At 42.8% G+C, this 15,041-nt stretch overlaps 1 protein-coding gene across 1 annotated transcript in view; it reads left to right on the forward strand.

The window, feature by feature from the left end:
* EXOC2 (exocyst complex component 2) overlaps positions 1 to 15,041 on the forward strand; it is a 914,329-nt gene that overhangs the window by 268,640 nt on the left and 630,648 nt on the right. Inside the window, 1 exon segment of the mRNA XM_053714663.1 lies at positions 2,251 to 2,364. Within this exon segment, the coding sequence (XP_053570638.1) occupies positions 2,251 to 2,364 (114 nt within the window).

The raw sequence follows: 15,041 nt of genomic DNA on the forward strand, positions 1-15,041 counted from the left end.
AGAATAGGGTCTGCCTCTTCCTTTTTGTTCCCTCCCATTATTCATTCAGTTTTCTCTGGAGCTTGGGCATAGTTTTCCCAACAGTAAGGAATGAAGCCGTGGACTCTCCCTATCTTAGGAAGGAAAACACAATTTATGCTTACCAGATAAATTCCTTTCCTTCCGGATAGGGAGAGTCCACAGCCCCCGCCCATTTTTTCTTGTCTATGCACGGTCCCCTATTATTTATTTTTTTCTTCTGGCACCATTTATACCCTAATGTTTTCTCCTACTTTTCCCTGTTCCCTCGGCAGAATGACTGGGGTAATAAGGAAGTGGGAGGGATATTTAAGCCTTTGGCTGGGGTTTGTCTGCCTCCTCCTGGTGGCCAGGTGTTGCATTTCCCAAAAGTAAGGAATGAAGCCGTGGACTCTCCCTATCCAGAAGGAAAGCAATTTATCTGGTAAGCATAAATTATGTTTTTTGGATCCCAGTACAAGTCAGTCTCTAACTTGGTGGCAGGATCATCAGTTTATTATTCAGGCTGCTTCTTTTGCTCATCCTATCTGGACTGTGATCACTACAGACTTTTAGGTTGGGGAGCTGTCTGAGGGTCTCTGACAGCCCAGGGGTTTTGGGATCCTCGAGAGGCGAGGTTACCAATCAATGTTATAGAACTCCATGCAATTTTCAGGGCCCTTAATGTTTGGTCTCTGTTGAAAAGAGAGTCTCATATCTGTTTTCTGTCAGACAATATCACAGCAGTAGCTTATGTCAACCATCTCGCAGTTCCCTGGCAATGATGGAGGTGTGTCGTATTCTCTCTTGAACAGCAGACAATTCTTGGCTAGTTTCTGCAATTCACAACCCATGAGTGAACTATTGAGAGGCAAACTTTCTTAGTCCTTACTCTCTACATCCAGGGGAGTGGTATCTTCACCAGGATGTATTCAATCAGATTGTGAAGCTTTGGGATCACCCAGAAATAAACCTGATGGCCTCTCATTTGAACAACAAACTTCCTAGGAAAGTGAGTTCCAGGGATCATCAGGCAGAGTTGGTGGATTCTCTAGTAGTTCCTTGGTTATTTCAGCCTGATTATCTGTTTCCATGTCTGGTTTTTATTCCCAGAGTAATTTCCAACTGTACAGTAGTTGATGCAAAGCGGCTAATAGTCACATCTCGGGAGAATGGAAGGATTCCAAAGCGGTATTTGGCTAACACGTGACTAGCGGGGCAGTCCGTAGTCGCTGAGGACGTCAAACTGGAATAACGGCCTTGGAGCTGGATCACTCAAACAAACCATTCATCACAGTGAAAACACTGTAAAAGACGTTGCGGTTTGTTATATTATAAATTCTGCAATCATAAGGAGGTAATATACTATAGTATTGAAAAATCTCCCTACACACGGACGAGCAGAACGGGCCATAACACTGATAGTGTATAGTGTATAGTGATAGTGTATAGTTGGTATCACCATTGGTGAGCTCAGGTAAACGTTACATACATTACCACGAATACAAGTTAAAAAACACTACAATACTAATATCCTAGACGAATAGGATTTACAACTCATCAAGTTATACATAGTTGCAACAACTTTCTTGAACACTGAAAATGACTCTTTAAGAATCCAAAACTGCTCTATCAATCATTGTGATAGCCACATTGTGTTCTACATAGAACTAACATATTTTATTCTCATGTATTATTTTGTATGTTTTTAATAGTTAATTGAAATAATCAGTTGTTTTTATTAGAGCGGGGTATTAGCAATGATCAATTAAAGTCGCTGTAAAATATAGCTTAGATTCCGGACTTGATTTTAAAACATGTAAAGTTTACCATCACTTTAAATTTCATTTTCAACATACTAAACAGAGAGATTTTTTTTTTTTTTGCAATGGTTTGCTTGTTCTCTTGGTATCCTTTGTTGAAGTGTAGACCTTAGTAGGCTCAAGAGCAGCAATGCACTACTGGGAGCTAGCTGAACGCATCAAGTAAACTATTAATAAGAGGCGTAAATGTATAGCCACCAATCATATCATTGCTGTTCCTGAGCCTACCTAGGAATGCTTTTTTTTTAACAAAGGATATCATTAAAACAAAACTAATTTGATAAAAAGTAAATTGAAAAGTTATTTAAAATGACATGATTTGTCTGATTCATAAAACTTTAATTTTAACTTTATAGATGTGCCTTTTTTTAGGGAGAAAACTGCAATACATTTAGCACCTTTTACACTATGTATTGTTTTACCTTTTCAGAGGGAAAGTCCCCCATAAGGACATTGAAACATTATTTCCTGGGATGAGTGGAGATTTTACCAGTGAAAAGTTTTCGGCAACATGGTACCTGATAGAAAACCATTCCAGCACAAGGTTTGTGAGCTGCCATTTATACTCATGTGCCGTCTAATTCAGATTATAGTTCACCTATGAAGTCTAATGCATGTGTTTCGGAAAGTTACCATGTATTGAACCCTTCATTCCTTACTAGTACTTCCTGGACTAGTAAAATATCTGTATTTAATACACATTTTGTCATAGAAAGGTAAAGTAAATAATAAATGCTAGAATAATATTAAGAAATATATGTAACATAGTTTTCTTCATAAATGAAAAGAGTCCATAGCTGCATTCATTACTTTTGGGAATTCAGAACCTGGCCACCAGGAGGAGGCAAAGAAACCCCAGCCAAAGGCTTAAATACCCTTCCCACTTCCCTCATCCCCCAGTCATTCTTTGCCTTTCGTCCCAGGAGGTTGGTAGAGAAGTGTCAGAAGTTTTTCAATAGTCTCTTATGGAGGGTAGTACTCTTCGGCATGGGACTGGAGTTTTAAGTAGTCCTGTCAGCCTCTCAGTGAGAGCATGGAGTCCGGAGATGCAGGGAGAATCTTTCTGCAAAACCTTCCCGACTCATATTAGCAGCTCCACAAGCAATCAGCGTTGACGAGTTTTGCTGCCTGCTTCCTTCTCTCAAGTCCATGGCAGAGGCAACGCTACTATCTGTCACACTTGAAGGGCCGTGTTCCTGTTCCATGGCGTAGATTCCGGTAAGATAGTTTCATTTTCTTTCTTTATGATTGCCTGGTATTACAAATGTTTTCCCGAGAGGCTACCACCTTGCGGGACTAACTATAACTCAGGGTCTCAGTGAAGCTCCTTTTGTATCTTGGAATCAAAGGTTAATATCTCCTGTGGGGGGTTATTGAACAGGGGGGGGGGATTTAATCATGTTATGTGATTCGACCTGCTTATGTGTGGTGTTACTTAGGCTCTTGGCTAGGAACGTAACGGCCTTTGGAAGTGACGCAGCCTTTACGGTTGAGCGTGCCTTTTCTGGACCGAACGGTGCACTTTGTGACCGGGCATGGTCACGTTTTGACTCTCCATTTTCGCATTCCTGACCGTGTGGTGGCGGAACATTTCTGGTCCGCTGGTGTTGGGTCCTAGGAGGTGGTGAGTGCCCCAACCATTGTGGGTGTCAGGTGCCGTTTACTTTTCTTATTTGGTCCGTTTTTTGTATTCAATATCCCAGTTATGGAGGATTCTGATAATGCGGAGATGAACGTTTCTGACTCAGAGTCTATTTCTCGTGAGGAATATGAATGGGCCCGGGTGATACATGCCCTTCAGTTATCTTCAGAATGCCGTATTAGAGTGCTCAATTCCTTGGGATCGGGGAATCAAGGAGCCACTGAGCCATCCGCATCTGGGGTCCCGTTCCCCGAGTGGCAAGTTCCCTTCCACCAACTCTTACTACACATGCAGGTAACCCAGATTTTGCTTATCCTTCTCTGGAATGTGGCTTGTCTTCCCCCCCCCAGACGTTATGGCACGTTTTCGCATGTCTGTTATTATGGCGCTGGCGCATCTGCAGCTACCAGAAGTTTGCTTACGATATTGTACGTTTTCCGTTGACCGGGGCTCTTCAGGCATGGGATGGCCTGCTCAGCTATCGGGGGGAATGTCTGTCCCTGAGGCTTCAGGGGGTCAACAGTCGGGGTCGTCTTCTGCTCCGGCAAGGGTATGCTGTGCATTTCGTTATAGAATGGCACGCCTTCATGTCCTTTTAAGGGATGTTCTGGCGTTGTTGGAGGATCCCATCCTTAATGGATACGGGAATTCTCAGTCTTCTGCTTTGAATGGCTTGCAGAATTAGCTATATGAGGATGAAGTAATCTTCTTATAGCCTTGTTTATTGAGTTCCTTTCTAGCCCTGAGCTGAAAGAACTTGATCTCTGTCCTGTCTGAGTGTGTCCTTTTTGGGCAATAACCTAAGGGTTGCCTTAGCTTTTATTTTATCCGGTTAGGATGATTTTTTATTTGAGCTCATGTTTATGTATTTCCTTCGGGAATTTTTTTCTGGAATCGATACTTACGATTTTCGACTGCACTGTTTACTTCTACGGAAGTTTTTTTTTTGTCTATTCCCCATCCCCGGGGATGACTGTGGCCGTGACTGTATCGACCCTGAGTTCAAGCTGGTCCTGATTGGGTTCGGACCCTTCTGTCTTGCAGCCTATTTCTGACACGTGGCGCCTGTTCTGCCTGGCTGGGTCGGTTGAGGCGCTGAGTGTTCACATTATTATTTGTGTTATTCACCTAAGCATTCTGTGAGGGCCTGAGGATCCGTGAGGCGTGGGGGATTGGTTCAGTCCTTGTTAGCCCCTCTAGCTGGTCGACTGGGACTCGGTGAAGTTCCACTGTGACTCACTCTGTTTTCCGTTATTTTGTCAGAAAGAGGAGTGTTTCCTTCCCTGCGTGGGTTGGGAGGTGGAGGACTCTGGGCCAACCTTGCCGCCAGCCCTGACGGTCTTGCCTTTCATGGGCTCCTTGGTATTGTCCTTTTTGGACTTGTTCCTTTTGAGGTTCTCTTCCCTCAGGTCGAGATTTCTGGTCCTTGTCCGCTTCTCCTTAGCGGTTTTAATCACTTTATGGGGAGGGCCGTGTGGTTTTTCCTTAGTTGGGAGTTTTTTGTTTCCCTATCAGGGACGTTAGGCTATGTTGTCTCCTTCTCCGAGCTTTGCTCGGGGGTTTGGTTCTACCGGGGTTTGGGATGCTCTGCATTCTTTTTCCTTGGGTGTGGTCCTCCTGTGGTGTACTCTTAGGAGATATGGAGACTTGCCTTTGTTCTACTCGCTCTTCGAGTGACTTTGCTCCTCAAGGTTCTCCCTTGGTCTCTAGAAGTCTTGGCATGCCTCTGTCGTGTTCCAGCTCCTTTTTGGAGTGTTTGGACTCTTGTAGGGGGTGTTCTCTTACTTTTAGGTTGAGATTGGTGAATGAATCTTGTTCCTATTCTCCGGGCTAGTTTGGTTATTCCCCGGTGAGGTCTGATTTTTCAGATGGGGTATTTGTGTTCCCTGGGGTGTTTGTTTTAAACAATTCTGGGGCTCGGGCCTATAGTTTTGTTTGGGATATTTCTGAAAGTTCAGAAGCTTATGATCCTTTGGCTGGTCATTTTTTCCCCAGGGAGCATAGGCTGTGCCCTAAGGAAAGGCTAGTTTAGCCTACTAGCTGCTTGGCCAGGCTCTCGGATGCGCTACTCATGGCTTGCCTTGTCCTTTGAACAATGTATATTCCCCTTTGTGGGGAGTTCTCTCTGTGTTCTTCGGGATATCTGGATGTTTTTCATTCGGCTTTTGTTTTCATCAGACTTGGCTCATGCCTTGTGAGCATGTGCACTTTTCTTATATGTGCCCTTCCCTTTGGAGGGTTGTTGTCCTGTCTTGTGTGCAGGAGGTTGGAAAAGGTATTTTTATCCTGTAAGGGTGAGCAGTTTGCTTTTCTGGCTTGTGCTGTTCTTTTTGTGGAGATTAAAATCTTCATGTTGAGACTGTCAGTTATGATGGGTTCTCATAGGAATCTTCTGCATTTGCGATGTTTATCTCCTATGGGTTATCTTTGGCAGTACCTATTTGAGGGAGCTCTTGGGTTAGCACCCGAGTTCTGTGGGGGTGATGAGTTCACCCCATTCCGTCCTTCCCTAGGGGTTGGCGTTTGGGGTCCTTTCTGTTCCCCTGTTTTTCAGACCTTCCTGTCACTTGGGCTGGTCCAGTGTGGAGCAGGATCTGGGATAGGTGGTCGTCCTCTAGCCTTTTTAGGTTCGGTGAGCCTTCTTGAGGTTTTGTGCTTTCTCTGTCACAATGTTTGAGAAGGACTGATAGCTTTTGGATAGCCTGTGATGTGCCCACTGTTTGGTGGATGTTTAGCAGTCTGGCAATTAGGATTTGATATCTCTTTTCAACTGCTCTTACTTGCTGGCAAGTATTCTTTTTAAAGTCATCCTGGTATGACTGTAGCGTGTGGGTTGACTCAGGTGTTCACTTATCTGGGCTTGCTGCACGTGTTCGATCTTTGCATATTTCGAGATTCTGAGTTATCTGTGACTTGAGGACTTTGTCTTCAGTTGTCTTTTAAGATGTGATGCATTGTATTTAGGAGACGTTTTCTTCTTGGTTTCTGTTCCCGGTCTTAACCTTGTGGTTTCTGTGTATTCCGTGGTCTGACCTGCTGTTTTGATCTAGTGGTGAGCTTAGTGGCTTCACTACCTGAAGGCTGAGAGTTTGCATACCCACTATGGATGCTGTGGTTTCTTGTTGCCTGCCTGTTTCTCAAGACCGTTTCGAGTCTCTATGAGCTTGGCTTGGTTCTCGGGGTTCCTTTTTTCATTTGGAACTGGTTGCACTTTATTTTGGGTCCCTTCGGGGATTTTTGATTTTTTTCTTTCACGTTTTCTCCTTTTTTGCTTGATCCTTTTCTCTAGTAAGGGGTGGGACGTTGGGGACCGACTGCTGTGCAGCGGTGTCTCCTGGAGGCGGGTTGGCTCAGTCGAGTCCTTTCTGCAGTCTCTAGCAAGGTCTTATGGACTATCTGCGGGTCAGTGTCCTTGGGGCCTTTTCCTTTTTCTTTTTTTTTTTTTTTTTTTAACAAGCTTTATTGAAAATATAAAGTATCCATTACAGGTATGATTTAAGAGAATCACAATCTATACAATAATAATAATAGCTTAGAGTATATGAGATCCAAAAAAATTTCTAAAAGGGAACATTTTGATTTTTTTCTCGTTTTGAAAAGTTTGAGTATATGTCCTCTGCGGATGGATAAGTCTCTTCGTCTTACTAAAGCTTGTAGGGTTTTTTTTCTTCTTTTTCTTGTTCAAGAACAGAACAAACAACATTGAAAACAATCAAACTGTTACTTACTGGTCAATGCTATATACATTGTATTTAGACAGGATCATTATACTTAATCTCTGTAGACGAGGCTGGATGTGTAGGTGTTTCCTTTTCAAGTATTATTAAAGTGGTAAAGTACTTTATATCATTCTTGGCCATTTCTCTCGTTTGGTCAGGGGGCTACAGGCTGTATTGTTCTACCTATGATTAGACGTCTGGGACCCTAGTCCTGCCAGTGTGTCAGTTTCTTATTAGGGATATCTAATCGGACGTAGTGTTCATAGCGGTGTAGATGTATGTTTCCCAAAAAAAGGACATCGCACAATAAAAATCCATTCTATGTGTGGTAGTATAGTGGTATCTCTCTAGGGACAGTAGGTATGTAACGTTTTGGGACCAGTCTTGTTTGGACGGGGTCTTACGCTGCTTCCAAAGTCTTGGGATTAGTTGTTTTGCGCTGCTAAGCATGATGTATAGTAGGGTGGATTTATATTTACATTTGATCTTGGGGGGTTTATTGAATAATAGTGTTAGGGGGTCAAAGGGAATCTGTTGTGAGAGGACTTTCTGAATTTCTTTATGTACGTCCCGCCAGTAGGGCTGGAGTTTAGGGCATTCCCACCATATATGATATAATGTGCCCCTCTGCGTGCAGCTTCTCCAACAAAGGGGATCTGAATTGCGGAACATTTTTGCCAGTCTGCTTGGGTATAAATACCATCTCCCTAGCAATTTCATATTTGTTTCGGTGATTCCCATTGATGAGGGTGCTTTGCCCATCTGTTGAAAAATGGTGTTCCATGTTTCTATGGGGACAGTGGTACCCATCTCCTCTTCCCATGTCTTAGTGTAGGGAGGCAAATGTTTAGAGTGTGCCGTTGTCAAAATCTTATATATTTTTGATAGTGTTCCCTTCATTGTTGTTGGGGAGTGGCATAATTGTTCAATGGGGGAAAGGCCTCTAGTTAGGTTGGATTTTTCTTTATGGTGGGAGAAGTAGTGGGATAGTTGGAGGTATTCAAACCATCTATTAAAATACATTATATTTTTGTCTATTAGGGATGTTTTGGGTAATATTGCCCCCTTGTCTATTACAGAACCTATTGGTAAACCTGCATTAATGGTATAGGGGTCTCTTGCCCACATGTGTTTTAGTGGTGGGTAGTCGTCATTGTGGCATAGAGGGGTTAAAGGCGAGGGAATTGTAGATATGTGTCTTTGGGACTTGATTTGTCTGTCCCATGTACTCAACGTATCTGTCACCAGCGAGGAGGTAAATGTAAGGTTCTGCCTATGTTGTTTTTTTGTCCAGCATAAAGCCCCTAAACTCTGTGAGCCTGCAAGTTCATGCTCCAAATGCACCCATTCTTTGTTTCGTATATTTTTGCACCAATCTACTATTCTGGTTAATTGGGCAGCTTGGTGGTATAAGAGGAGATTCGGCACCCCAAGGCCACTTTTGTCTCTATCTCTATAAAGTACTGATTTTGCTATTCTAGGGTGTTTGTGGGCCCATATGAAAGTATTGACTACTGCTTGCGCGGCGTTTATATATGTGGTGGGGGTTGAACAGGTACTGTCTGAAATAAATATAAGAATCTGGGCAATTCACTCATCTTGAAAGCCTGTATCCTGCCTAGCCATGAGAGATATTTTCCCTGCCAATTTTTTAAATCTGATCGAACAGATTCTAAGAGGTGATAATGGTTTAGCTGATATAGAGATTCTTTTGTGTTAGCTATGTGTATCCCTAGATATTTAATAGAGGTGCTTTTAAACGTGAAGTGATATTGTGACGTGATCTGGTTAATTTCTCGGTCTGTGATTTTTGTGCCCAGGAATTCTGATTTTGACATATTTATTTTATAATTAGAGTGCATGCTATATGTCTCAATTTCTGGTAGTAATGCAGAGAGGGATTGGAGAGGGGTGGTGAGGGAGAAAAGGACGTCATCAGCATATAATGTTAATTTGTATTGTGTGTTATTGATTTGGATGCCTTGTATGCCTGTGTTCTCTCTAACCCTAGAGGCTAACACCTCCATGGCCAGGACAAATAGCAAGGGAGAGAGAGGGCATCCTTGCCTCGTCCCGTTTGATATAGGGAAAGGGTCTGATAGAGAGTGATTTAGCTTAATGCGAGCTGTTGGTGCTCGATAGAGGGCAAAGATTTTCTCTATAAGTTTCTCGCCTATTCCAAACCTAGCTGAAGAGAGTTTCAAAAACGTCCAATCCAGTCTGTCGAACGCTTTTTCAGCGTCGACAGCCAGGAAGATCGTAGGGATGTTGTGGGTATTGGAGTAATCTATTAGGTTCAACATCTTGATGGTGTTGTCCCTCGCCTCTCTATAAGGTACAAAGCCCACCTGGTTTAAGTGAATTAGTTGCGGCAGAAATCTATTAAGTCTGATGGCGATGAGTTTCGCATATAGTTTAATGTCTACGTTCAGTAGTGAGATAGGGCGAAAATTAGAAGGGGTGTCTGCCGGTTTTCCCGGTTTGGGTATAACTGTGACGTGGGCCTCTAGCATTGAAGATAGAAATGAGTGTTCCTGATCTACGGCATTGAATATAGATGCCAGGTGTGGTATCAAGATGGATGCATACTTCTTGTAATATGAGACGGTAAATCCGTCGGGTCCCGGGCTTTTGCCGGTGGGTAATTGCTTAAGGGCTATAAGGATTTCTGATGTTGAGAAGGGGACCTCCAATTCGGCAGCTTGCGTACTAGTTAGTTGGGGCAGTGAAGTGTCGGCTAGGTATGAAGCAATAGAGCTTGTTAAATCTATCGGGCATTTGTTTTTTGGGAGACCGTAGAGTCTGGTGTAGTATTCTAAAAAGTGGGAGAGGATTTCTGGCGTAGTATGTACTTTTTCTTTTGTTGGGGTTTTCACTTCGTGGATAAAGGATTTTAGTTTTTTAAGTTTTAGCGAGAAGTTTCCCTGCTCTATTGCTCTCGAAGTAAAATTTTTGCTCAACTTTAAGGGCTAAGGTGTTGGCCTCTGTTATCTGTTGATCGTGTACTACTTTCCTAGCTTGTACAAGTTCTGCTAGTATTTGTGGGGATGCAGGGTGTCTCTTATGTTCATATTCTAGTTTAGCCAGGAGTTCGGTGGATGCTCTGTAAAATAACCGCTTTTGCTTCTTGACATATGCTTGGTATTTTATGTATTCCCCTCTCATGAAGCATTTGTGGGCTTCCCACACCACCAATGGGTCTGTTTCAAGGAGGGAGTTAAATTGGAAGTATTCTGGGAGCAATTTCTCCAGTTTACTACTAAGGTCAGAGTTATTTATTAAACTTTCCTCTAATTTCCACTGAAATGTGCGTTGGGGTGCAGATGGCCAATCAAGCCTTGTGAGCACTGCAGAATGGTCTGACCAAACAGTGTGTGAGAGTTTCGCTGAGAGGACGTTAGAAAGTCCCTTCTGGTTAGTAAGTTGGTAATCTATTCTGCTATAGGTGCGGTGTGGGGAAGAGAAGAAGGTATAGTCTCTCTTCTCGGGGTGTTTGAATCGCCATATGTCGAATAGTGTTTGCTCGTACATAATTCTCCAAATTTGTTTGAGTGCATATTGTGAAATTGTGGGTTTGGGGTTTGTGGTATCTAAGTGTGGCTGGATGGGTATGTTGAAGTCCCCTCCTAGGTAAAGTGTGCCTATTGTGTGGTCTAATATCTGAGAGAAAGTCTTTCTAAGGAAAGGGAATTGTTTGGTGTTGGGTGCGTATAGGTTAGCCAGCGTCACAGGCGTGCCGAATAGCAAGCCTGTTACGCAAAGGTATCTACCCTCTGTATCTGTATATGTTTGAATAGGGGTGAAAGAGATATCTCTGCCGATCAGAATGCTTACACCACTACGCTTACGGTATTTAGGCTCCTTTGATTTTAAATAATGTGTCTCTTGTAAAAAGAGGATGTTTCCTCCCTTCCGTCGGAGGTCCCTCATAGCTAGTGAGCGTTTCTGTGCGGAGTTTAGCCCTCTGGTGTTCTGACTAATCAGGGTAATTATTCTATTGTTGGCGGCCATGGTTTGTCCGTGTGAATGTGTCTATCAAGCAATGTGCGAAAGTGTTGTTACAACCTCGTAGGGGAGTCACTATTTGTATGTAGTACTTTGTGTGTCCTGTTACATCCAGTCCTCTATCACATAGCATTAACTTCAAGAACATAAACCAAAACATAACAATAAAAAGAACAACATAGTAATAAAAAAAAAAACGGGTAGCTTATATTATGTCTTAATGTATAACATCTTAGTATATGTAAGGTCATATGACTTTGCTAACACAAGGGGGGTTATAGACCAGCTCTCTTTGCAAAATTGTTTAATCTTCAATCTAACATTTGCCCGAAATGACCCAGGCTTATTAATAGTATTTTCATTCAAGCTATTAGTTCTGTTAACATTTCCACTGGGAAGACACTATGGGGACAGGCATAGCGTTGCTTTTAGTTATTGATGCGCCGCCTAGAGCTGTTATAGGGGGGACTCTGATAGTGTTGTGTGTCAGTGGTAACTACAGTACGTATTGGTGATTATATATTAGCATCACATTACAAACCATAATAATACATTGTTACATATATAAATACAGAGGGCATAATACGTTACCAAAGCACAGTTCGTTTATTTTGAGCAATGTCTATGTGGTGGTACCCCGACATGTCCATCATTGTAATCCAGGTCTGGGAACAGTCTCTAAGTTGCAGATTGGGGCAAAGTGTCCCTAGGGCGTGCTTGAGACTGGTGCTTGGATCTGGGAATGATCTTTTGCCACTCTCCAGCAGCTGTTCTTAGTGATTTTTTCTTGGGAGGTTCTGCCTGATCTTCAGTTGAGAGGCCATCGGTGGGTCTATTTCTAGCGCTGCACAGAAATCACCGACATCCTCTTGAGACACACAGTTCAGTTTCCTGTTGCCATGTAGAACATAAAGGTGGAAGGGGAACCCCCACCTGTAGAGGATCTTCTTTTGACGGAGGAGTGCTGTCAGAGGGGCTAAGTCCCTTCTTCTTTGAAGTGTTCGTTGCGACAGGTCTTGGTAGAACTGAAGGACAGTTCCTCTAAACTTCACGGGCTGATGCTTGCGTGAGAGGTTCAGTAGCTCCTCTTTCACCCCAAAGTCTTTGAATTTCATGATTGTATCCCTTGGGGGTGCCGTGTCTGGAGGCTTTGGCCTCAGGGCTCTGTGTGCTCTTACCCAGGGAATATCTGTGGAGGAGGGGATATTCTTGAGATGAGCGAAGAGTGCTGGAAGATAAGTTGGAAAATCTTTGGGGAGCACCGATTCGGGGACTCCACGGATTCTGAGGTTCTTTCGGCGGCTACGATTCTCAAGGTCCTCGATTTTATCGTGTAGGTCAGCTATAATTGTCGTATGATGGGTCGTGGTTTCTTGGACCACGTTGATTTCTTCCTGTAGGTGGTCAGAGAGTTCTTCTAGAGCTTCCACTCTATTGCCCACAGAGTGTAGGTCTTGTTTAATTTCAGCTATTTCTTCACGTATGCATGAGCGTATGATGTCCGCAATGTCCTGTTTGGACGCTAATGTAGAGAGAATAGCATTTGGTATTGAAGTGCTGTCTTCTGACCTTTCCATATTTTTTTGCGGTGTGGTTGCTTTTTGTGAAAGTGACCTTCTAGACTCGTCACTGACTGGGGTCTTTGAGTTTGAGGGAGAAAAAAACTGTTCCACTAGGTTATCTTTTCGGCTGGGAGTCTTTAACAGTTTATGTAGTTTTGCTGAGCGCTTGGTGTTCATGTCGCCTCTGTATCTAAGGGCTGTGATTGAGTGACTGCTTTTCTTTGAGATCAGGGATTATAAAATGGCTAGTTTAGCTATTTGGTGTGTGTGTCTGTTGGTGTCGTCTGGGACTGCCGTAGAAAAGTACATATAGTAGGTGCTTGGTGTTCCGCACTATTTTCTTCTGTTATGTGTGATCAGTCCACGGGTCATCATTACTTCTGGGATATTATCTGCTCCCCTACAGGAAGTGCAAGAGGATTCACCCAGCAGAGTTGCTATATAGCTCCTCCCCTCTACGTCACCTCCAGTCATTCTCTTGCACCCAAAGACTAGATAGGAGGTGTGAGAGGACTATGGTGATTATACTTAGTTTTTCGAACTTCAATCAAAAGTTTGTTATTTTACAATAGCACCGGAGCGTGTTATTACCTCTCTGGCAGAGTTTGAAGAAGAATCTACCAGAGTTTTTCTTATGATTTTAACCGGAGTAGTTAAGATCATATTGCTGTTTCTCGGCCATCTGAGGGAGGTAAAAGCTTCAGATCAGGGGACAGCGGGCAGTTGAATCTGCATTGAGGTATGTCGCAGTTGTTATTTTCTGAATGGAATTGATGAAAAAATCCTGCCATACCGTTATAATGAACATGTATGTATGCTCTACACTTTAGTATTCTGGGGATGGTATTTCACCGGAATTACTCTGTAAAAGTACATTAAACCTTTTATTAGGTATTTTTCATGTTAAACGTTTTTGCTGGAATGTAGAATCGTTTGCATTAATGAGGTACTGAGTGAATAAGTATTTGGGCTTTATTTTCCACTTGGCAGTTTGCTTGTGTTAATTATGACAGTTTCGTTTCTCTCTCACTGCTGTGTGTGAGAGGGAGGGGCCGTTTTTGGCGCTCTTTGCTACGCATCAAAAATTTCCAGTCAGTTTTTCTGCATGATCCGGTTCATCTCTACAGAACTCAGGGGTCTTCAAACTTCTTTGAAGGGAGGTAGATTCTCACAGCAGAGCTGTGAGACTTATATAGTGACTGTGATTTAAAACGTTGTTTAAAATTTAATTAGTGTTATTTTACTAATGGGAACAAACCTTTGCTAAAAAGTTGTGTTGTTTGTTAAGAGTGATGCTATAACTGTTTTTTTTTCAGTTCATTATTTCAACTGTCATTTAATCGTTTAGTGCTTCTTGAGGCACAGTACGTTTTTATTAAATAAAATTGTAACCGAGTTGCATGTTTATTGCTAGTGTGTTAAACATGTCTGATTCAGAGGAAGATACCTGTGTCATTTGTTCCAATGCCAAGGTGGAGCCCAATAGAAAATTATGTACTAACTGTATTGATGCTACCTTAAATAAAAGCCAATCTGTACAAATTGAACAAATTTCACCAAACAGCGAGGGGAGAGTTATGCCGACTAACTCGCCTCACGTGTCAGTACCTGCATCTCCCGCCCGGGAGGTGCGTGATATTATGGCGCCTAGTACATCTGGGCAGCCATTACAGATAACATTACAAGATATGGCTACTGTTATGACTGAAGTTTTGGCTAAATTACCAGAACTAAGAGGCAAGCGTGATCACTCTGGGGTGAGAACAGAGTGCGCTGATAATTCTAGGGCCATGTCTGATACTGCGTCACAGCTTGCAGAGCATGAGGACGGAGAGCTTCATTCTGTAGGTGACGGTTCTGATCCAAACAGATTGGATTCAGATATTTCAAATTTTAAATTTAAATTGGAAAACCTCCGTGTATTACTAGGGGAGGTCTTAGCAGCTCTCAACGATTGTAACGCTGTTGCAATACCAGAGAAGATGTGTAGGTTGGATAAATACTTTGCGGTACCGGCGAGTACTGACGTTTTTCCTATACCTAAGAGATTAACTGAAATTGTTACTAAGGAGTGGGATAGACCCGGTGTGCTGTTCTCACCCCCTCCAATATTTAGAAAGATGTTTCCAATAGACGCCACCACACGGGACTTATGGCAAACGGTCCCTAAGGTGGAGGGAGCAGTTTTCTACTTTAGCTAAGCGTACCACTATCCCGGTGGAGGATAGCTGTGCTTTTTCAGATCCTATGGATAAAAAATTAGAGGGTTACCTTAAGAAAATGTTTATTCAAC

This window comes from Bombina bombina, chromosome 5, assembly GCF_027579735.1.
Source record: "Bombina bombina isolate aBomBom1 chromosome 5, aBomBom1.pri, whole genome shotgun sequence".
NCBI lineage: Eukaryota > Metazoa > Chordata > Amphibia > Anura > Bombinatoridae > Bombina > Bombina bombina.